The sequence below is a fragment of the Styela clava genome, chromosome 4, assembly GCF_964204865.1.
Source record: "Styela clava chromosome 4, kaStyClav1.hap1.2, whole genome shotgun sequence".
Taxonomy (NCBI): Eukaryota; Metazoa; Chordata; class Ascidiacea; order Stolidobranchia; family Styelidae; genus Styela; species Styela clava.
The window spans coordinates 12,765,033-12,781,818 of NC_135253.1; the positions used below are offsets into that span (position 1 = coordinate 12,765,033).

Below are 16,786 nucleotides of genomic sequence, written 5' to 3' on the forward strand. Positions count from 1 at the left end.
GGTTGTTACCGATGGAATGGTTTTTATACTCATAAAATGATGGGAGAACTTACAGCGCTCATCCTGTCCCCGTAGATGGGGGTGACTTGGTCCCGCAGTAGCTTGCCCCGGTTGTCAAAATGACCACGCGCCGCCACTGGCTATTGGTACATCATTGTCGAGTTATTGCTGATTGGTGATTACAGAAATTAATAAACAAGAAAATTGTCACTCGCGGAACATCCCAATCGGACACATTGGGTAGTAAACGACCACTTGGTGATACCAAAGAGCAACGTACATTTCTTTTTTCGGAGTGAAAAGCGAAACCTGTCGTCCAGCAAGCTTCGAGGCATTCAGAATGCAGAAGCGCGGCACCTCGTGTAGTTTCGTATCTAACGTTCTTATAGTAGGCGTAGCATTACATTTTTTTGACATGTCAATCCAATGTCGCTGGCAATGGTGCTGCATAGAAAATAATCAAAATACTATTTTAGCAAATGATTCGGAATGCAAATCTAAATAACAATTTGGGAATATCGAAATTCAGTAAAATATGATGAAATACCTAGTATTGTTAAAGGTAAAAGTATTATGCTTTCAATTTTCATATGTAAACTAGGCCTCTATTGCCTTCTTTGGAGAGGCAGGTGCAAAATTTATAGTCGAGAAGGTCAAATGCAACACCGATCTCATCTAGGTGGAATTTAATCTAAATTTCGATATGGGTATTGCGTATTGGCACTACAGCCTGGCGTGATTAATAAAATTCTTATTAGTACAGTAGTACCGGTACGGTGCTGTATCTAGAGTTGCCAACCGTTCTTTATTTCAAAGAACAATCCTTTGATAAAGTTTTTCAGTCCTTGTCCTTTTTAGCATTTAGGAAAAATGCTAATTGTCCTTTATTCTTTCCAACGTAGTTTTGACCGATAGTCATTCGCTTTTTATTAAATATGTTTTTGTTGTGTATATGTTTTCTGGTGGATAAAACAAATAAACTCTCTCCCTCTCTCTGTGTTTTATGTTGTTCTGTTCTTAAAAAATCGCCTCTGTGCTCTGTTTACGTATTTGCAATCTTTTAATCATTCTTTTTAATTTCGCTTTGGTCTGGCTCAAATAGCCAAAGAAATAACAATTTCATTAACATTTCAAATATTTTACATTAATTTTCCGTAAATGGCAACACTCCAAGATTTGAGTAAATTTCAGTTCCTGAAATTCTGCGTATAATTGGTCTCTATGACATCCACAATTAAACAATGCGGTTTTTGTAAATGCTTGTGTATTCATAGTATGTTATCCCATTATCTAGAACGGTAATCTGTGTCCTTTATTGAAACTTTTCATAGTTGGCAACCCTAGCTGTGCCGTATTATTGTATTACCTGCTTAGTCTGAGTCTTACCGGTATCAAAACGGATTTTACCCCCAATACCCCTTAAACGCAAAGTGGATGTTTTGGATCTTCTTTGCTTGCCCAGTCTGCCAGTAGCCTATTGTATACCTAACTTGTGAAAAAAAAACAGACCAGACAAAAGTAGTTTACAGAAGCAAAACTAGCTTCTCATATATTATTCATCATATTTCTGTATTTCAGCTTTAAAGTTTACCTGGAATAGTCATTTCCAGCTGCTTCTGAATTCAATGCTTTCATGAACCTGTATAATGAAGATATTTGTGGGTAACCTTCCATCTGATTGTGCTCGTGCTGATATCATTGACCTGTTTGAAAAGTATGGAAGTGTTAAAGATTGCGACATAATCAAAAACTATGCCTTTGTGCAAATGGACGATGAAGATGATGCTAAGGATGCCATTGAGTCACTGAGCAAGTCAAAGTTCATGGGTATATCATTGTAATATTTATAACATGTATCATTTAGGTCTGCTTTGTTTAGTCATTTCATATTTTGGATGTCATTTGGTAGTTATATTATAATTACTATTATGTTTACCCTAAATAAGTGCGTCGGTTTAGTTAAATTAATTAAGGATAAGACCATTCATGATGTATTGATTGTATGGGGTCTAGTGAGTTTCGTACCTCAAGTACTTCTAGTGGGCACAGCATAACGATTTTTTTATATGTCAATCCCAACAACCCCCACCTGACTACGCCATCCAAAAATTACATTGCTATGACATCACAGTGACGTAGTAAGGCCCTCCAAACTATACAAACTGATATCCAAGATATTACTGTCTTATACATATTTGGGGTGTTTTAATGATAAATTTAAATAATGAGAAATAGTAGATGTTATTTCAGCAGAATATTTGGTTTGTCTAGTTACAAAAAAAAAAGTACGAAAATATCACTAAGAGAGTACCGGTAATACTTTGATTTTAGGAATGAATTGTTAAATAATGTTGTATTTAACTTGCAGGAAATGACCTAACAGTTGAAGAATCCACAAGCCGGCCACGAAATACTCAAAAACTGTATGTTGGTAATTTATCATCAGCGACAAGTCGAAGAGATTTGGAGAAAATGTTTGATAAGTATGGCGATGTTACGTCTTGCGATATCATTAAAGATTATGCGTTCGTTCATATGGCAAAAGAAAGAGATGCTGAGAAAGCGATCAGAGATCTGCATGGAGTCACCGTTGATGGTCGCAAACTCATTGTTGACTTTTCTCGGAGCGAAAGCGAAAGACGTGGACTTGGCCGCTATGGCTCTGGTGGTGGCAGAGGATATAGGGATTATAACGACAGGTATGAAATTTTTTCATTTTTGTACCTGCATTGTTCATATTCTACATGTTTTTACTTCAGTCTTGGATTGATAGATTGTATTAGTTGTGAACAGGCACTATGATTTGAAAATTTAATATCATGAAATTTTAACACATCAGAATAAAGAAAGTGTTTCTTATTTTTTTATTTCACAAAAAATGGGGCCAAAACATTGGGAATTGTTTAGTATAGGATTTTCCATACTGGTTGACACTTTTTCATTTCTATTTGTTGATTATTATTTTTCCACTTCAAAGGTGTTGCAAGATTTTGGCCAATTTTATTCAAATCTGAATTTAAATTGTAATGACATGGCCAGAGGGGAGTTATGGGCGTTGTGTCATAATTTCTTTTCAGGCGGGTTGGTTACTGGGCCAATTAAACTTTGTTTGAAATTGCCAGCTTTTTGAGGCCCGTGCTCAAATCAATAGGCCAATGAATTAAAAAGGATAGCCCAATTATGAACACCATCTTATTTCATATGCAAGGGAATGTTGAATTTGCTCATGTTTTTATAAAGATTAATTTATGTTCTATACATCATAGTGTTAATTAACTGTTGATGAGATTTCCTCAACAAAATAAATGTTATAATGAAATGCATCAGACCAAAATTGTTACCGTATATCCATTGTGCTTTAAGTAAAGTTTGTAGAAAAAATATCTAGTATAGACTTGAACCTTTTAAAAAAATTAACCATTTCTGCCTAATTTGAGCTAAACTTTTCAATGTATGATTTTCCATGATATGTTAAGACAAAATTGATCATCTTGGTAAAATAATTGTTTTGGACATTAAAATGTATGATTTCCCTCTAATAGCATAAATTGGTAATTTACCCAGATTCCTCATATTTCATAAACAAGAAATAGGTAATTTCGTTTAGGTGGCTGCTAGCTCCAAACATCCAATCAGAATGACCCATGCTATTTTTAAGGAACCAAAAATAATCACAAATCACTTCCATTTCAAAATATCCACCAGTAAACGATTCCTCACCTAATTTTTTACGCTGAGTATAATATCACTGAAACAAGTTATAATACAAATTGTACATAATTTTAGCTGGGACGCATGTATGCGTTTATTAATGTACAACAAAATTGTCTTTTGATGGAGACAAAAAATCATTACTATACGAGTTGTTTCATCTACAATTGAGGCAATTAAAAGTGGTGTTTGCCAAACTATCTAATGGGACGTGGGTTTGTTGCGCTGAAGATTCATTAAATTGATAGTTATGAATTTAACAACAAATGCTTTTTCAGCACCAATATTCACCACTTTTTATATAGTCGACCGCAAAGATCATAAAGTTTCTATTTTTTCACTCAGATATTGGGGGCTTCTGGCGATGGTAAAATAAAACAATGGACATAATGTAAAAAGTGTCCGGTTTCATTTAAAAAATCAAAACTAATAAAAAAAAATTTTTTTCAATTTTTAATGTATGCCATGTATGTATGTTCAAAAATAAGAATTCCCAACTCCAAAAATATTTTTTAATCATAGTTGTGCCACACAATTTGTTATCTATCACATTTTGAGTGTTAATTTAATGTTAATTTATTTTTTGTTCCTACTTGCAAATATTATGTCAGGCAGTTTACAGTTCCGAATGGCCAGCATGGTGTGTTTATCGTGGTGTTTCTCTCTTCCGACCATTTCTCCTCTTCGTTAAACGTGCATTTGCTATTTGTTGTGAGTTCGTTCCTATCAGAAAGATTCCTCCCTCAAACTCTGTCATCAGTATCTCTTCGTTTGCTGGTCGAACAGTCACGTGTCTCCTAAGCAAATGAACAGCTCTGGGATAATCTGTTTGCATCCTCAAATCTAGTTTGCATCGCTTCTCTGCGTTGCATAATCAGCGCGGTTGCCGGTCAATATTGTAAGATATTAGTTTTTTAGATTTAAATGTAGTTATCTACTGCTTCTCATTATTATTTTGTTTGGTAGTTTCGTATTTTTTAAGATAATATCATATATTTTAGTTGGAGTTGAATGTGACATAATGCTTGTTATGTATATATTTCAGGTACAACGATTACAGCTATAATCGTGGTGGGTATGGTGGTGGATATCACAGGGGTGGGGGCGGATACTACAATAATTATAGGGGCTACAATGGTGGTGGCGGTGGCCGATATAATTCGTACAACAGAGACCGTTCTCCTGTAAGAAGGCGTCGCGTGACTAGATCCAGGTCCCGAAGCAGAAGTCCTTCTAAAAGCCCATCAAGATCTCCAAGTCGAAGCCCAGAGAGGCAGAAGTCTGAAAGTCGAAGCCCAAAGCGACGTAGAAAGCGCACACATAGCCGACACAGTCCTTCCAAGTCTCCTTCTCGTTCACCTGACCGCAGAAGTACATCGTCAAAAAGCAAATAAACAGCATACAACCTCATCAGATTTCTACAGGGCGCTGGATTCAAAACATAAAGACTGAATATTTGTAATATAACTAAACTGTTACAGCATCATCATGATGTTAATACACCTTTTATTATTGATGTAATGTGGTTTGGGAACACTGTTACTTGAATGCATCGCTCATGAAATGACTCGTACATGGTCGGCTATATTTTGTAGCGACGGGTTTAAAACGTATACCACATTTGATTTGCCTAGAAATCACAACGAATCCTGGTTGTTGTTCAGCATTTGATACCAAGTGATTTTCGTGTGTTAAAGGTATTAATAAGTAGGCGCAGAGACTATATTTTGGGTTTGGAGGTTATGATAGTTTCAATATCGCAATTATCAGTTTGTTTTCATTCGAAAATATTGTAATAAAATGTCAAATTATTGCAATTTGTTAAATTGGTGACACAGGAATATGCCGAAAATGAAAATCATTTTAATACAGTCGTTAATAAGGCGTCCTACGATACGATAACATTTGAATGTATGATCTCATCGTTGTTTAAAGTGGTCACTCTGCGATGTACATTATCCATCTTTGTAGGTGATAGTGCTGATTTGAATGATGGGTGTGATATGCTTGGAATGCCATGTTTTTATAATTCCAGGAGCACGACACTCGGTCCACAAAAATATATGTTCGCAATATTTTCGCAATTGATTTTTTTTCCCTTCGACCGTCTTTACCTCAACACAGGATGATGGCGAAAGGGGCCGCCGGTCAAAGTTGTATAGTTCGCGTTAAGTTTTTCAAGTTTAAACAGATACAAACTCATTTGGGGTCTTCGATGTCAAGTTTATCTTTGATTAGCATCGAAAAGAAATTCCTGACAAGCGAGATGAAAGGAGCGATTGGACATCGAAAGAAGTGACTTGCTTTTTGTTAATACACGTGTTTTAATTTTATACATGTAGGTTGGATGATTTAGTTACCCAGTTTTTAAATATACGCCATACGGTACACAAATGTAATTAAACCTTAGTAAAAATCAATTATGTGGGAAAACAATTGCCTATTATTTCAATTTTCCAACAATTTAAAATACCGGTAACAACTTATTACTTTTTAAAAAAACTATTAGCTCCGGAAAACAAAACTATTAGCTCCGTAGTTATTAACTTGAAGATGGTGCTGTAGATATATAAAATGATGCTATTTGCAATTGAAATTATAGAATAGGACGTGAGTTCGTACCTGGCGGGGTTGGAATCTGCGGCCCATCACAGGGTAATCAACGCTGTAAATTGCTCAATAATCAATACCGTTTAGAATAGCTTCGATTTGATTGATCCTATAACTCACTGAATGAAAATGAGTGAAATATCGGGAAGGCATTAGATATAGTGGTTTCTAAATATATGAAATGCTAGAAAAAAACAACAACCACGATCGGCTACTGTATTATCAGGGTAATTCAGTAACAGATTCAGTAGTGTTGTGCAAAAGTTAAAACTTGTTTTGTTGGTTGTGTTCTCTGACAAATTGATCGCAATTTTACAGATGCCCAATTCAAAATGCATCTTTGTTATCTAGACTTTACGAAAAAAAAATGAATTAAATCGTAAATATATTAAATCAGTATTTTTTAATGAAAGGGGCAAGCTCAAAAGACGGTATCGGAGGCACAACGATCCGAATTCCTGAGTCAGTTTTGATGTTGTTGTCCACTTGAATTTGCGATACTTGTTTTGACAGTGTAGCTTCCAGCTTACAAAACAATCGACAGCCCATTGGAAAACAATTCGGTAAATTGAATTTAATTAAATATACCAAAAGGACCATTCAAACCTCGCGCTGCAAATCTGCAATCCCAGAAACCCGTAAAAGCCGAATTGAGGTTTCAGAAGCCACTGCAAATCTGCAATCCCAGAATCCCGTGAAAGTCGAATTAAGGTTTCAGAAGCGTCACAATGCGCAAAAGAAAGCGAGAGTTTTGTGAAATCACTATCGTAAAATCGTGAGCGGATCATTTTAGGTCAGTACATAAGAAAAGGGAGTGATAGGCGGCGTTCGAATGGTGACCGGTATTTACCAAAATCTATCAACCAAACAAAGTAGAGATTTAAGTTTCTACAATGTCTCTCCGTTTGTGTAAATTGACGAATGCCGTTACAAAGGTGAAAAAATGAACTTTATAAACTGATTACCGACAAGCACTGTACATCAACTTTGTCACCGTTACCACCTAGTGGCGCTGTGCTGCTTTTACTTTCCATGAATCCATGGGTAGCGCCAGCGTTTGGATTGTAATTTCGTGTTTATCATTGTAGATTGAATCAATGACATTAAACAACATGATAGGCAACTCTGACGTCACTCCATAAGACTGCAGGCGGAAGATTGTATTTCATGATACGCTCCAATTCACATATTTCTCGTCGCCTTTCCCGACCGTTTTCCGCTCGCTCTTGCTACTCGGGGTCTTTTTTACGTGTAGTACCTGCCTTTTTGCGCCTGTAACAAAAGAAAATAATCTCTATATCTAAGAAGTTTGTGAAGAAGAAGTTATCTAAGAAGATTTGTGTGGAACATTTTGCAGATAATGACAAAGTTCAAAGTTAGTATGCATTTTCATTTAAAGAGGGTGTCATACAAAACTGTTTTTACTTCTCTTAACGATGCTGTGATACAAATCTATAACACAAAGTTTGCACCTATCGAACTAGGTGAATTTATTAGACATATTACATATTCAGTTTATCGTAGGTAACATTGCTGGTACATAATGCATCGTAGATAGGTTTGTGTCTAAATTTAGCTCATAGCCCACTAATTAATATTATCTTCTATGCAGGAGGTTCCAGAGCTGAATTCAACTTGCAGCCTTACCGATCACTTGACGATGCTCATTTAGTTTGGCTCGAGCAAGTCTTCTTGAAATGCTTGTGTGAATGGAAACTACCTATATGTTTTGCCTTCCTCCGATATTAGACAACTTTATTCTGAGGGATTTCGCATATAATTTTCATTGATCGTTGGCTGTTTATAATTCCTATTAATTGTGAATTCTGATTATAACAAAGAGTTGAAATTTTTTTTACCTAATTCATTGGCACCTTTTTCTTGTCAATACTCCAAGCTGAGGTAATAAACAAGACAATACATTTATGTCATCTGGAAGCAAAATATGCACACTAATTAATAGTTTGACACATCGAGATAATACATCATGACAGAAAATACAAGTTAAAGATAAGTATGGCCATCACATGGTAATTAAAATTAAAAAAATGAACAGGGGCTGTGGAGTATGAAAAGTTCAAGACAACGAAAAGAACAAATGTTCATAGATAATGAACTCTCAATTTTGCCTCCATTGCTTTGTGAAGGCCAAGATATTTCGAGTGGCTGAATTGGTTTACCTTTATGATGGCAACGATTTTGTATTTAATATAGCGAGTTTTTTTTCAATTTAATTGAAGTGATATTCTTTCCCAAAGCTATGCTTGAATCCTCTAGAATAGATCAGTGATGTCAAACTCATGGGTTTTCGAGAGCCGCATTGCATTTTGGAAATTGTAAAAAGGGCCGCAAACAGTTTTTGATAATGTATACTTGAAAGATATTTTTAAGATAGTTTTAGTTTGTGACCTATGTTGTGATGCAACTAAACAGTTGGATTAAGTTTTATTATTTTCTTCAATTTCAAATGCAATTACATATTAATATTTGCATTCCACTATTATTGCAACATTTGCAAGTTACTGTATTTATTATAAAAAATCATAAAATTTCATGTACAACCATCAAAATCATTTTTGAACAAGCTTTGGATAAGGAAAAAATAATACATACACTAAAAATGACTCAATCTAAATATATGAACCTAAAATTAACAAAAATACTACAGTATATACTCAATGTTTTTTTAATTACATTTGTTCTGACGTTTGGCATCTTTTTTGTGTCACCAGCATACTAAGGCCAGGCTGAAATGATTTTATAGTACCAACTCTAACTAACGAGGTCACATGATCATGGGTTAATCTGGATCTTTGCGAATGTATAATTAATTCCAGTAATGCAAAAAAGTTACTCATTTCATGTATAGACAGATTTCGCACCACATTGCGTGGCATAGGATTGCTTGAATTATTATTGATATTGATTTTTAATAACTAAGTCGTTGTATAATTATATTAATATACAAACACATGGAAATTTTCTGTTCGAAGTTGGTCTTCGAATTTGTCATATTGACTGCTGAGCTTATTGTGTTTTTTCATTGTATTGATGGAAATATGACAAATTAAACAATGTGCTTCAGAATTTTGTGAAATGCAGAAATATTGCAACTCCCATTTTCTTCGAAAATGCCACCTTCTTCATGTACTTTGCGTTTAATTTAATCACTCAAGTGCTTTATTCAAGTATTCTTTGGCTAGCTTGTTGTGTATTCTTAATTGGGTCAAAATGGGGACAAAAAAAAATTAATATTCCAAAACTACTTTCAGTAAATTGTTTTCTGTGTGAATAATCAATTTCACTTTTAAAGGTTTGAAAAATATATTACATTTAGATAAAAAAAAAACTTCCAAAATACTATTACAATTATTGTTAAGCGTTCTAGGGCCGCACTGGAAGTTCTCTGGGGCCACGAGTTTGACATCCCTGGTCTAGATTGAAGTTGTCCAAAATATATATATAAACAGTATTTTATCATGAATGATGATTATACCCCTTCCGGAATTTCTTCTATAATACTACCAAAAGTTGATGAACCAAATATAACACTGGTGCAGTGAGTTACCCGTAATCCTCATTTTCCAAAGCTGTTTTAAGCATGTCTGGCGTGTTTTGTGCCTTTTTACAAAGAAGACCGCCTATGCAATCCTACGCTTTGGAATTTTCAGTTATTTTCCTCAAGCCCTGCAGGATGTGGGGGCCATACACAAATCTACCGGATGGTCGAATCTCGAATGTCTTTGCATGCTTCCATAGGTTGTTTTTCTATTGCAAACATTCATGGAGTACTCTAATTATATTTCTTGGAATCACACTGTCACTGATATGTCCTGTGAATAAATAATGGGAAATTGAGATTAGGCGAATAGTTGAAAGTTTTGCTTTATGTCGGCTTAATTTCTTGATTGATATACTTACTATTTTTGCTATTGCCTCTTGTGCTGCAGGAGTCTCACAATGCTTAGACAGGTTGGTCCACAACTTTCACATCTAAAGAAAGAGAGGAGATTTATTAATTTTCGCTAAGAATAAATAAAGCAGTCTATATGATTTAGAATGGAAAAGCTAATAAATCCAATATCTCATGTTTTATGTAAAAAATGTTTTACTGAATTTGGTATATAAATCAGCTAATAAAAGGGTTTAGTCAGAAAATTACAAGCATTGGTGGCTCCAAATACTTGAGAGATCAGACTGTACAATATAGACCGGTATGAGTGAAATGTTAGGTGAACTTGTCAACACTTTGATTCAATACGCAAATAAAAGTGAATGTGAAATAGTATGTTACAATGAACAGCAATCAGCAATGAGTATATATCCTCACTGATTAAAAAAATCTAAACGGAGGTGCATGAACTATTTGAAACCATAAGGGGTAAGTAAATATGCAATTTCGGCAAATGGGCAACTACGTACCGTACTGAATTAATAACTTCGTAGTATTTGACAAATGCTGGCTTTCCACATATACTTAACAGTGCGATGCCCGGGTGTGATATACAACAATAGTATTTACCTTACCTTTTTCCGATTTCTTTTTACCTCAACTTTCCAAAATATCATTAAAATCGACAACAACTGTCAAAGCAGGCGCGAACACTATTCGTGCTATGCCTTTAAAGCAGCACACATCCGCTCGTTTTCGTCTCGCCAAGTATGTGCATTGGAGCGTGCTATCGGATACGATCTTCGGCCAAAAATGCCGGAGTTGCGCATCATGTTGTTTAATGTCATTGATTGAATAGTCTTTAACAAGTCTGTATTGTGTAGTTTGCGAATATTAACGTATTGGTACCGAACCAGAATTTCACTACATTGCTCAACCAGTCAAGTTGACTGGGTCAACCATGTTTGACCGCGTACGATTTCCGAATAATTTGCGGCGACTCTACAAAACAATCTAACAAACGTTGGTTTTATTGAGATTTTTATATTGAGGCAAATTAAGATATGTTTTCTTTCATCGCTTCATGTTCGTAACATTTTAGACTTGATAGTATAATAAGTATAAGTTTATTTCGACTCCATAATCAGCAAAACAATAAAATGAATGCTAAAAATAAATAAATAAAAACTGATTATGAAATCAGGAGAGCGAACAAAACCTTAGATAAGGTTTAAAACGTACAGAATGTATACAAGATGGAAGGTTTTGCCAAGAAGATGTGGTACGTGTTCACTCACCAAAAATAATTGAAATATTTCACACACGCACCCACACACACAACCATATAGAAGTTATTAAGTAAAGGGAACATGAAAAATTACATACTGGTAGTTAATAAAAAATAAATAAATAAAAATTACTTGCCACACCATATTAACAAATTTATCATGATTGCCACTGCCAAATTGATCAATTTTATAAATGGGAGTGAACAGTAAAAATAAACTTTTATAAAAAAATATATTGTCAAGCTGATTATAGATGGAGTCAAATGCCAAAATGCCCAACCAAAGTTGCCAGAATTGGGTGCATGAAGAGGTGGGCTAGACCACTTCATTGCCCAAACTAGAGCCTATTATTGCCAAATTGTAGTCCAGATTGCAATAAGTATTTAAATCTATCAGTAACTTTATAAGTATGAGTAATTATAATTAATTTGGGTAGAAAGACAGGGTATAGGAATATGTTGGTTGCTAAGGTTATAAGGTTTTTTTTTTTCATTCTTAGATATTGACTTCTGCAAGGATAAAGGAATTAGGAATAAAGGAATTAGTATTGTTATTTCACAGGATCATTTCTTCATTTAATTATTATGGCGTAATAGGTTCAAGTTTATCGTGGATGAGACATCAGCCTGCGAATTTTGTTGTTGTAGACACCATTTATATTCAATAAACTAGCCATTGTATTGATCATCACAGAACGACCTGAAAAACAGAAAACAAATCTGCGAGTAGGATATTCAAGGGTTACATATTTGGAAACAGCACTACCCTACACTTTTGTTTAGAATTAATTATTATTTCGAGTAGATATTGATTATTAGTTATCTATCTATAAAACGCTAGTTCAAAGACCAGAGTTGAAATATGGTTGGGACACAGGGTGAATTCCTCGCAAACCATGCAGAAACTCTCAAACCACACTGACCATTCGTATGTTGGCCTTCACATCAACTTCACAGCAGAACTTCAACCTAGGATAAAATTTTGTATACACACAAAACAAATCATAGAATACCACAACAAATTAAAATGAAGGGGAGAATCCAATATATCTCCACTGGTCGCCTAATTACAATAATAGGTACAGGAGCTAAACTATACGGTCTACAACCCTCATAAGGTATCACACCACCCATATAGAAACAAAGATCATGCATGTGTAATGTCAAAAATCCAACGTTGAGCAAAAAGGGAACATGCGCATGCAGATGTCAGAGTGTAAACAGCCATTTGAAAAATAAATAAATAAAATAATTTGCTGTGCATGCTACAGAACCCGACACACCAACAATAGATGTAGAACAGGTGGAGAGAGATTAACTGCCGGCTCAACAACAATCAGCAGCTGCAGGAGCAATAGCAATATTGTAGCTGTTTAATATTTTCATGAAAATAAGTATGTGCAAGTGAAGAGTGTCCCAACTTTCTATCATGGTCATTCATGAAGGTTCAATATTTTTTGTGTCCGAGCTATCAAAACGTTGTAGCTAATTTCATACGAAAGAGTATATATATCAGTGTGGTTATGGGAAAATAACTTTTAATATTTGGATACCAAGTACGACTTAACTTGTTTCTGAAATGATTTTTTGGATTTTAATGACTTCAAATTCAAGGGGAGAGAGTTCCATAGCTTAGGTCCATTATAGCATAGGGCATGCTGACTCACAGATTTACTCATAAACGGTATAAATAAATTGGAATTACTTCTTCGATTGGAGGTGGTTTTGGTTAGTATGTCGTCAAAGCAGTTTGACAATGAGTTGTCATGAAAATCATAAACTAATGATAATACTTCAAATTTCATTATGTCTTCAACCTTGAGTATATTTAGCGATTTATAGAAATGATTTACGCTTTCACGTTTACTTTTCCTAAAGACAATTCTTAAAAAATTATTACAAATGCTTTGCAATTTCGAGACAAGTGTTTTATTACCATGGAGCCAGACTGAGCTACAATATCGGATATGACTTAGTAGTAGAGATTGAAACATTGCTAGTAAAGCTGATTGATTAACGCACTGGGATACTTTAGCAGCAACTGCCAAGTTCCTTTTTGTTTTACCAATAACATGCAACATTTGTGATTTCCATGATAGATTTTCATCAAAGATAACTCCTAGAAATTTTATTTCTTTCACTCTTTCAATTTCATTGTCATTGAGCAGTAGTGGTTTTGAACAACTCACACTTTTATGCTTGCTTGGGTGGAATAATACAAATTTAGTTTTGTTAGCATTAAGAGATAATTTGTTAACCAACATCCAGCTATGAATGTTGGTTAGTTCTTGGTTCGCAACTGTGAGTAGATCTTCAAGGTTTTTCCCATGAAGAATCAAGTCAGTGTCATCAGCAAACATGATCGACTCAGAGGATTTCAGACACCTGGACATGTCATTAATGTAAGCTAGAAAAAATAATGGGCCAAGTAAAGATCCTTGTGGAACTCCGTGCTTCATGACACAAATATTTGTAGAGAATGAGTTGTCATATTGCACAATTTGTTTCCTGTCTTGCAGGTAGCTCCTGATCCAATTGAATGGGACGCCTCTAATTCCATAGTGATAGAGCTTACTTAAAAGGATGGAATGGTCAATGGTGTCGAAAGCTTTTGAAATATCAAGAAATATTCCAATTGCATGTTGTTTGCTTTCAAAGGCCTTGGTCAGTTTGTGTACCAAAACATTAGCAGCCATAGCAGTGGAGTGATGCTTGCGGAAACCAAATTGATGAGAGTGGAAGACATTGTTAGTTTCAAAGAAGTTTGACATTCTACTATACATTATTTTCTCAAGAATCTTAGAAAATGATGGTAAAAGACTAATAGGTCTATAATTTCCAAGATCTGAAACACTACCCTTTTTAAATAGAGGAAGAACTTTAGATGTCTTGAAGCTTTCAATGAATAACCCACTAGATAGTGAAAGATTAAATATATATGTCAGGATGTCAATGATATGTTCTGGAACGTGTTTCAATACTTTGAATGGAATACCATCAATTCCAAAACTTGACTTGGGCTTCATTTCGCGTATAATATTTTTTATTTCTAATGATGTAGTTGGCCTTAAAAACATGGATGAGGATTCTTGCTTTCCAAGATATGAAATGTAATTTTTGTCACAGCCAGCTGGTTGTGGCATACAGTCGAGCAGGGTTTGTGCCACTTGGGAAAAGTGTTCATTAAATTTATTTGCAATTTGTGTATTACTGCAATCGAGTCCAATCAAAGGACAAGAACCTGTTTTATTTTTACCAATAAGTTCATTAATTGTTTTCCATACTGCCTTGATGTTACCTTTGTGAGAGGCAAATTTAGATTTGTAATAATTTGATTTCTTTTTGTAGAGCAATCGAGTATAAAGGTTCCTGCATTCATTGAACTGTAATTTGTGCTTGTCATTTATGTTTTTATTGTTTATTAATTTCTTATAAAGTTTTTGTTTGACTTTGTTTAGTTTACGTAACTCAGTATCATACCAAGGTTTGTTTGATCTGTTTGTTTGTTTTTTGTAAGGAAAAGATTGAGAGTAAGCAGTAGAGAATTTTTCAAAAAATTTTTCAAAGCAAGTGTTGGGATCCTGGATGCTGCTGAAGTCATCAATATCAATAGAATTCAGTTCGTTCATAAAAGTATTCAAGTTGGACGAAGTAAACTGGCGGTAAAGCGTTTCAATTCTGTTCTGAATTTGCTTTTCTAGAAGAGAGCATTGTACAATTGGCAGATGATCAGAAACACATTCTGCTAAAACAGCACTATTAACTTTTTTATCATATACGTTTGTCCAAATGTGGTCTATACAGGTAGCAGAACTTGAAGTTATCCTGGTGGGGCAGTTTATCAGAGAATAATAGGCCAGGTTGTGCATAATATCAACAAATAGGCTGGTATTCATATTGGACTCATCAATAAGATTATAGTTGAAGTCACCCATTATATAATTATAATTCAACTTGTTCATCTTTGAAAGAACTTGGGACAAGAGATTCCGAAAGTTAGCATTGTTCAATTCATCAGTTAGTGGTGATCTATAAATAGTACCGCAGGTTATTGTTTTATTTTCCAATAATATGTCAATAAATATAGATTCGAAAACCTTTTCACACATTATAGTAATATCCTTGCGGACAATGTATTTCAAATCATTTCGAATGTAGAGACCAACACCACCACCTCGGTGATGAAATCTACTGTTAGTGATAAAAACATAGCCATCCAATGTATTGAAATGGCCATTTGTACCAGATACAATCCATGTTTCATTTACAGCAATTACATGAGGCTTACAATTCAGTGAATTCACTAGTGCTTCAAATTTTGTGTAGTTTTTGAAAGAGGCTAAAGATCTGATATTGAGTGAAAGAGTCATGAAACCACTTAGTTTAAAACTATCATTGAATTTGAGATCATTGACATCACTAGAGCAAATATACTGATTTGAGCTGTTGTACATGAAAACACTGTTTATGTTGTTGAATTCATCATTGTCAGTATTGGCTGACTCAAGAAACATTTGGTTTAGGTATTCAGGATCAAGAATTTTAGTAAGTGCCTGGGCTTCAGCTTTTTCTGAATGAAGGGAAGTACATGATTCTAATAATTCAGAATCAGAGAGAGAAGAGAATGGTATGCAATCTTTTTCACAAAAGAAACAGCACCAAGGCATATCATCAGCTTCAGATTGCAGGTTTTCATACTGCTGGTTAGAGATATTGGTGCATTTTAAATGTATCCAATGTGAGCAAATGTTGCAAAAAATAGCTTTCTGATTAGTTCGGACTGATTTGTGGCAATTTCTACAGGGATATTTTAAATTATGTTTCATGGTGGTGGCAAAGTAATGAAATAAAAAAATAAAAAAAGTATAGTGAAGTAAGACAAAATCTAAAATACAAAGCTTAAATACAAAGTTTCCAGGTGCAGAACTTATGGTTAAATAAGTACTAGCCTAATTAGCATAAGGAAAATAAGGGTGAAAATAAATTGAGTTAAATTAAATTATATTATCAACCCTGTGCTAAAGGCCACCACTATACCAATGAGACCAAGTTGCAAACAGTGTGCCTATTTGCCAGGTCCCATTGGGCGAGCAGCAGCCCTGGAGTACAGGGGACGAGAGAGAGTAGTGATATCATTTAAACAAGATATAACTCGCCTTCTGTCCAAGTAAGCGTATATAGTCCCATTCATTGTCGACACCTTATGCTTCCCGAATGCTTCCTTGGCAGCGGCGAGGAGCTTGAGCCTATTCCGGGTCAAGGACTCCGTGATGGACAAACCGCTG

At 34.8% G+C, this 16,786-nt stretch overlaps 1 protein-coding gene and 1 long non-coding RNA gene across 4 annotated transcripts; one reads left to right on the forward strand and one right to left on the reverse strand.

Annotated features, from left to right (window-relative positions):
• The first annotated feature begins 423 nt into the window (after window positions 1–423).
• LOC120327148 (RNA-binding protein 4-like) lies at window positions 424–5,528 on the forward strand. Of its 3 annotated transcripts, XR_005567496.2 has the most exons (5): window positions 424–562; window positions 1,579–1,827; window positions 2,369–2,699; window positions 4,323–4,609; window positions 4,757–4,895. XR_005567496.2 is itself a non-coding variant. In XM_039393566.2 (4 exons), exons 2-4 carry the CDS (start codon window positions 1,647–1,649, stop codon window positions 4,510–4,512), a joined length of 702 nt encoding a protein of 233 aa, XP_039249500.1. In that variant the 5' UTR covers window positions 424–562; window positions 1,579–1,646; the 3' UTR covers window positions 4,513–4,750. The 3 variants fall into 3 exon arrangements, 2 of the variants coding, with proteins under 2 accessions (XP_039249500.1, XP_039249499.2); XM_039393566.2 differs by lacking the exon at window positions 4,757–4,895 and having other exon boundaries at window positions 4,323–4,750; XM_039393565.2 differs by lacking the exon at window positions 4,323–4,609 and having other exon boundaries at window positions 543–562; window positions 4,757–5,528.
• Window positions 5,529–9,243: 3,715 nt separating this feature from the next.
• On the reverse strand, window positions 9,244–11,082 carry LOC144422195 (uncharacterized). The gene is made up of 3 exons (XR_013475190.1): window positions 10,849–11,082; window positions 10,243–10,314; window positions 9,244–10,154 (listed from the first exon to the last, which is right to left on the reverse strand). It is a non-coding gene; the product is annotated as an uncharacterized LOC144422195 (long non-coding RNA).
• Between the last annotated feature and the right edge of the window lie 5,704 nt (window positions 11,083–16,786).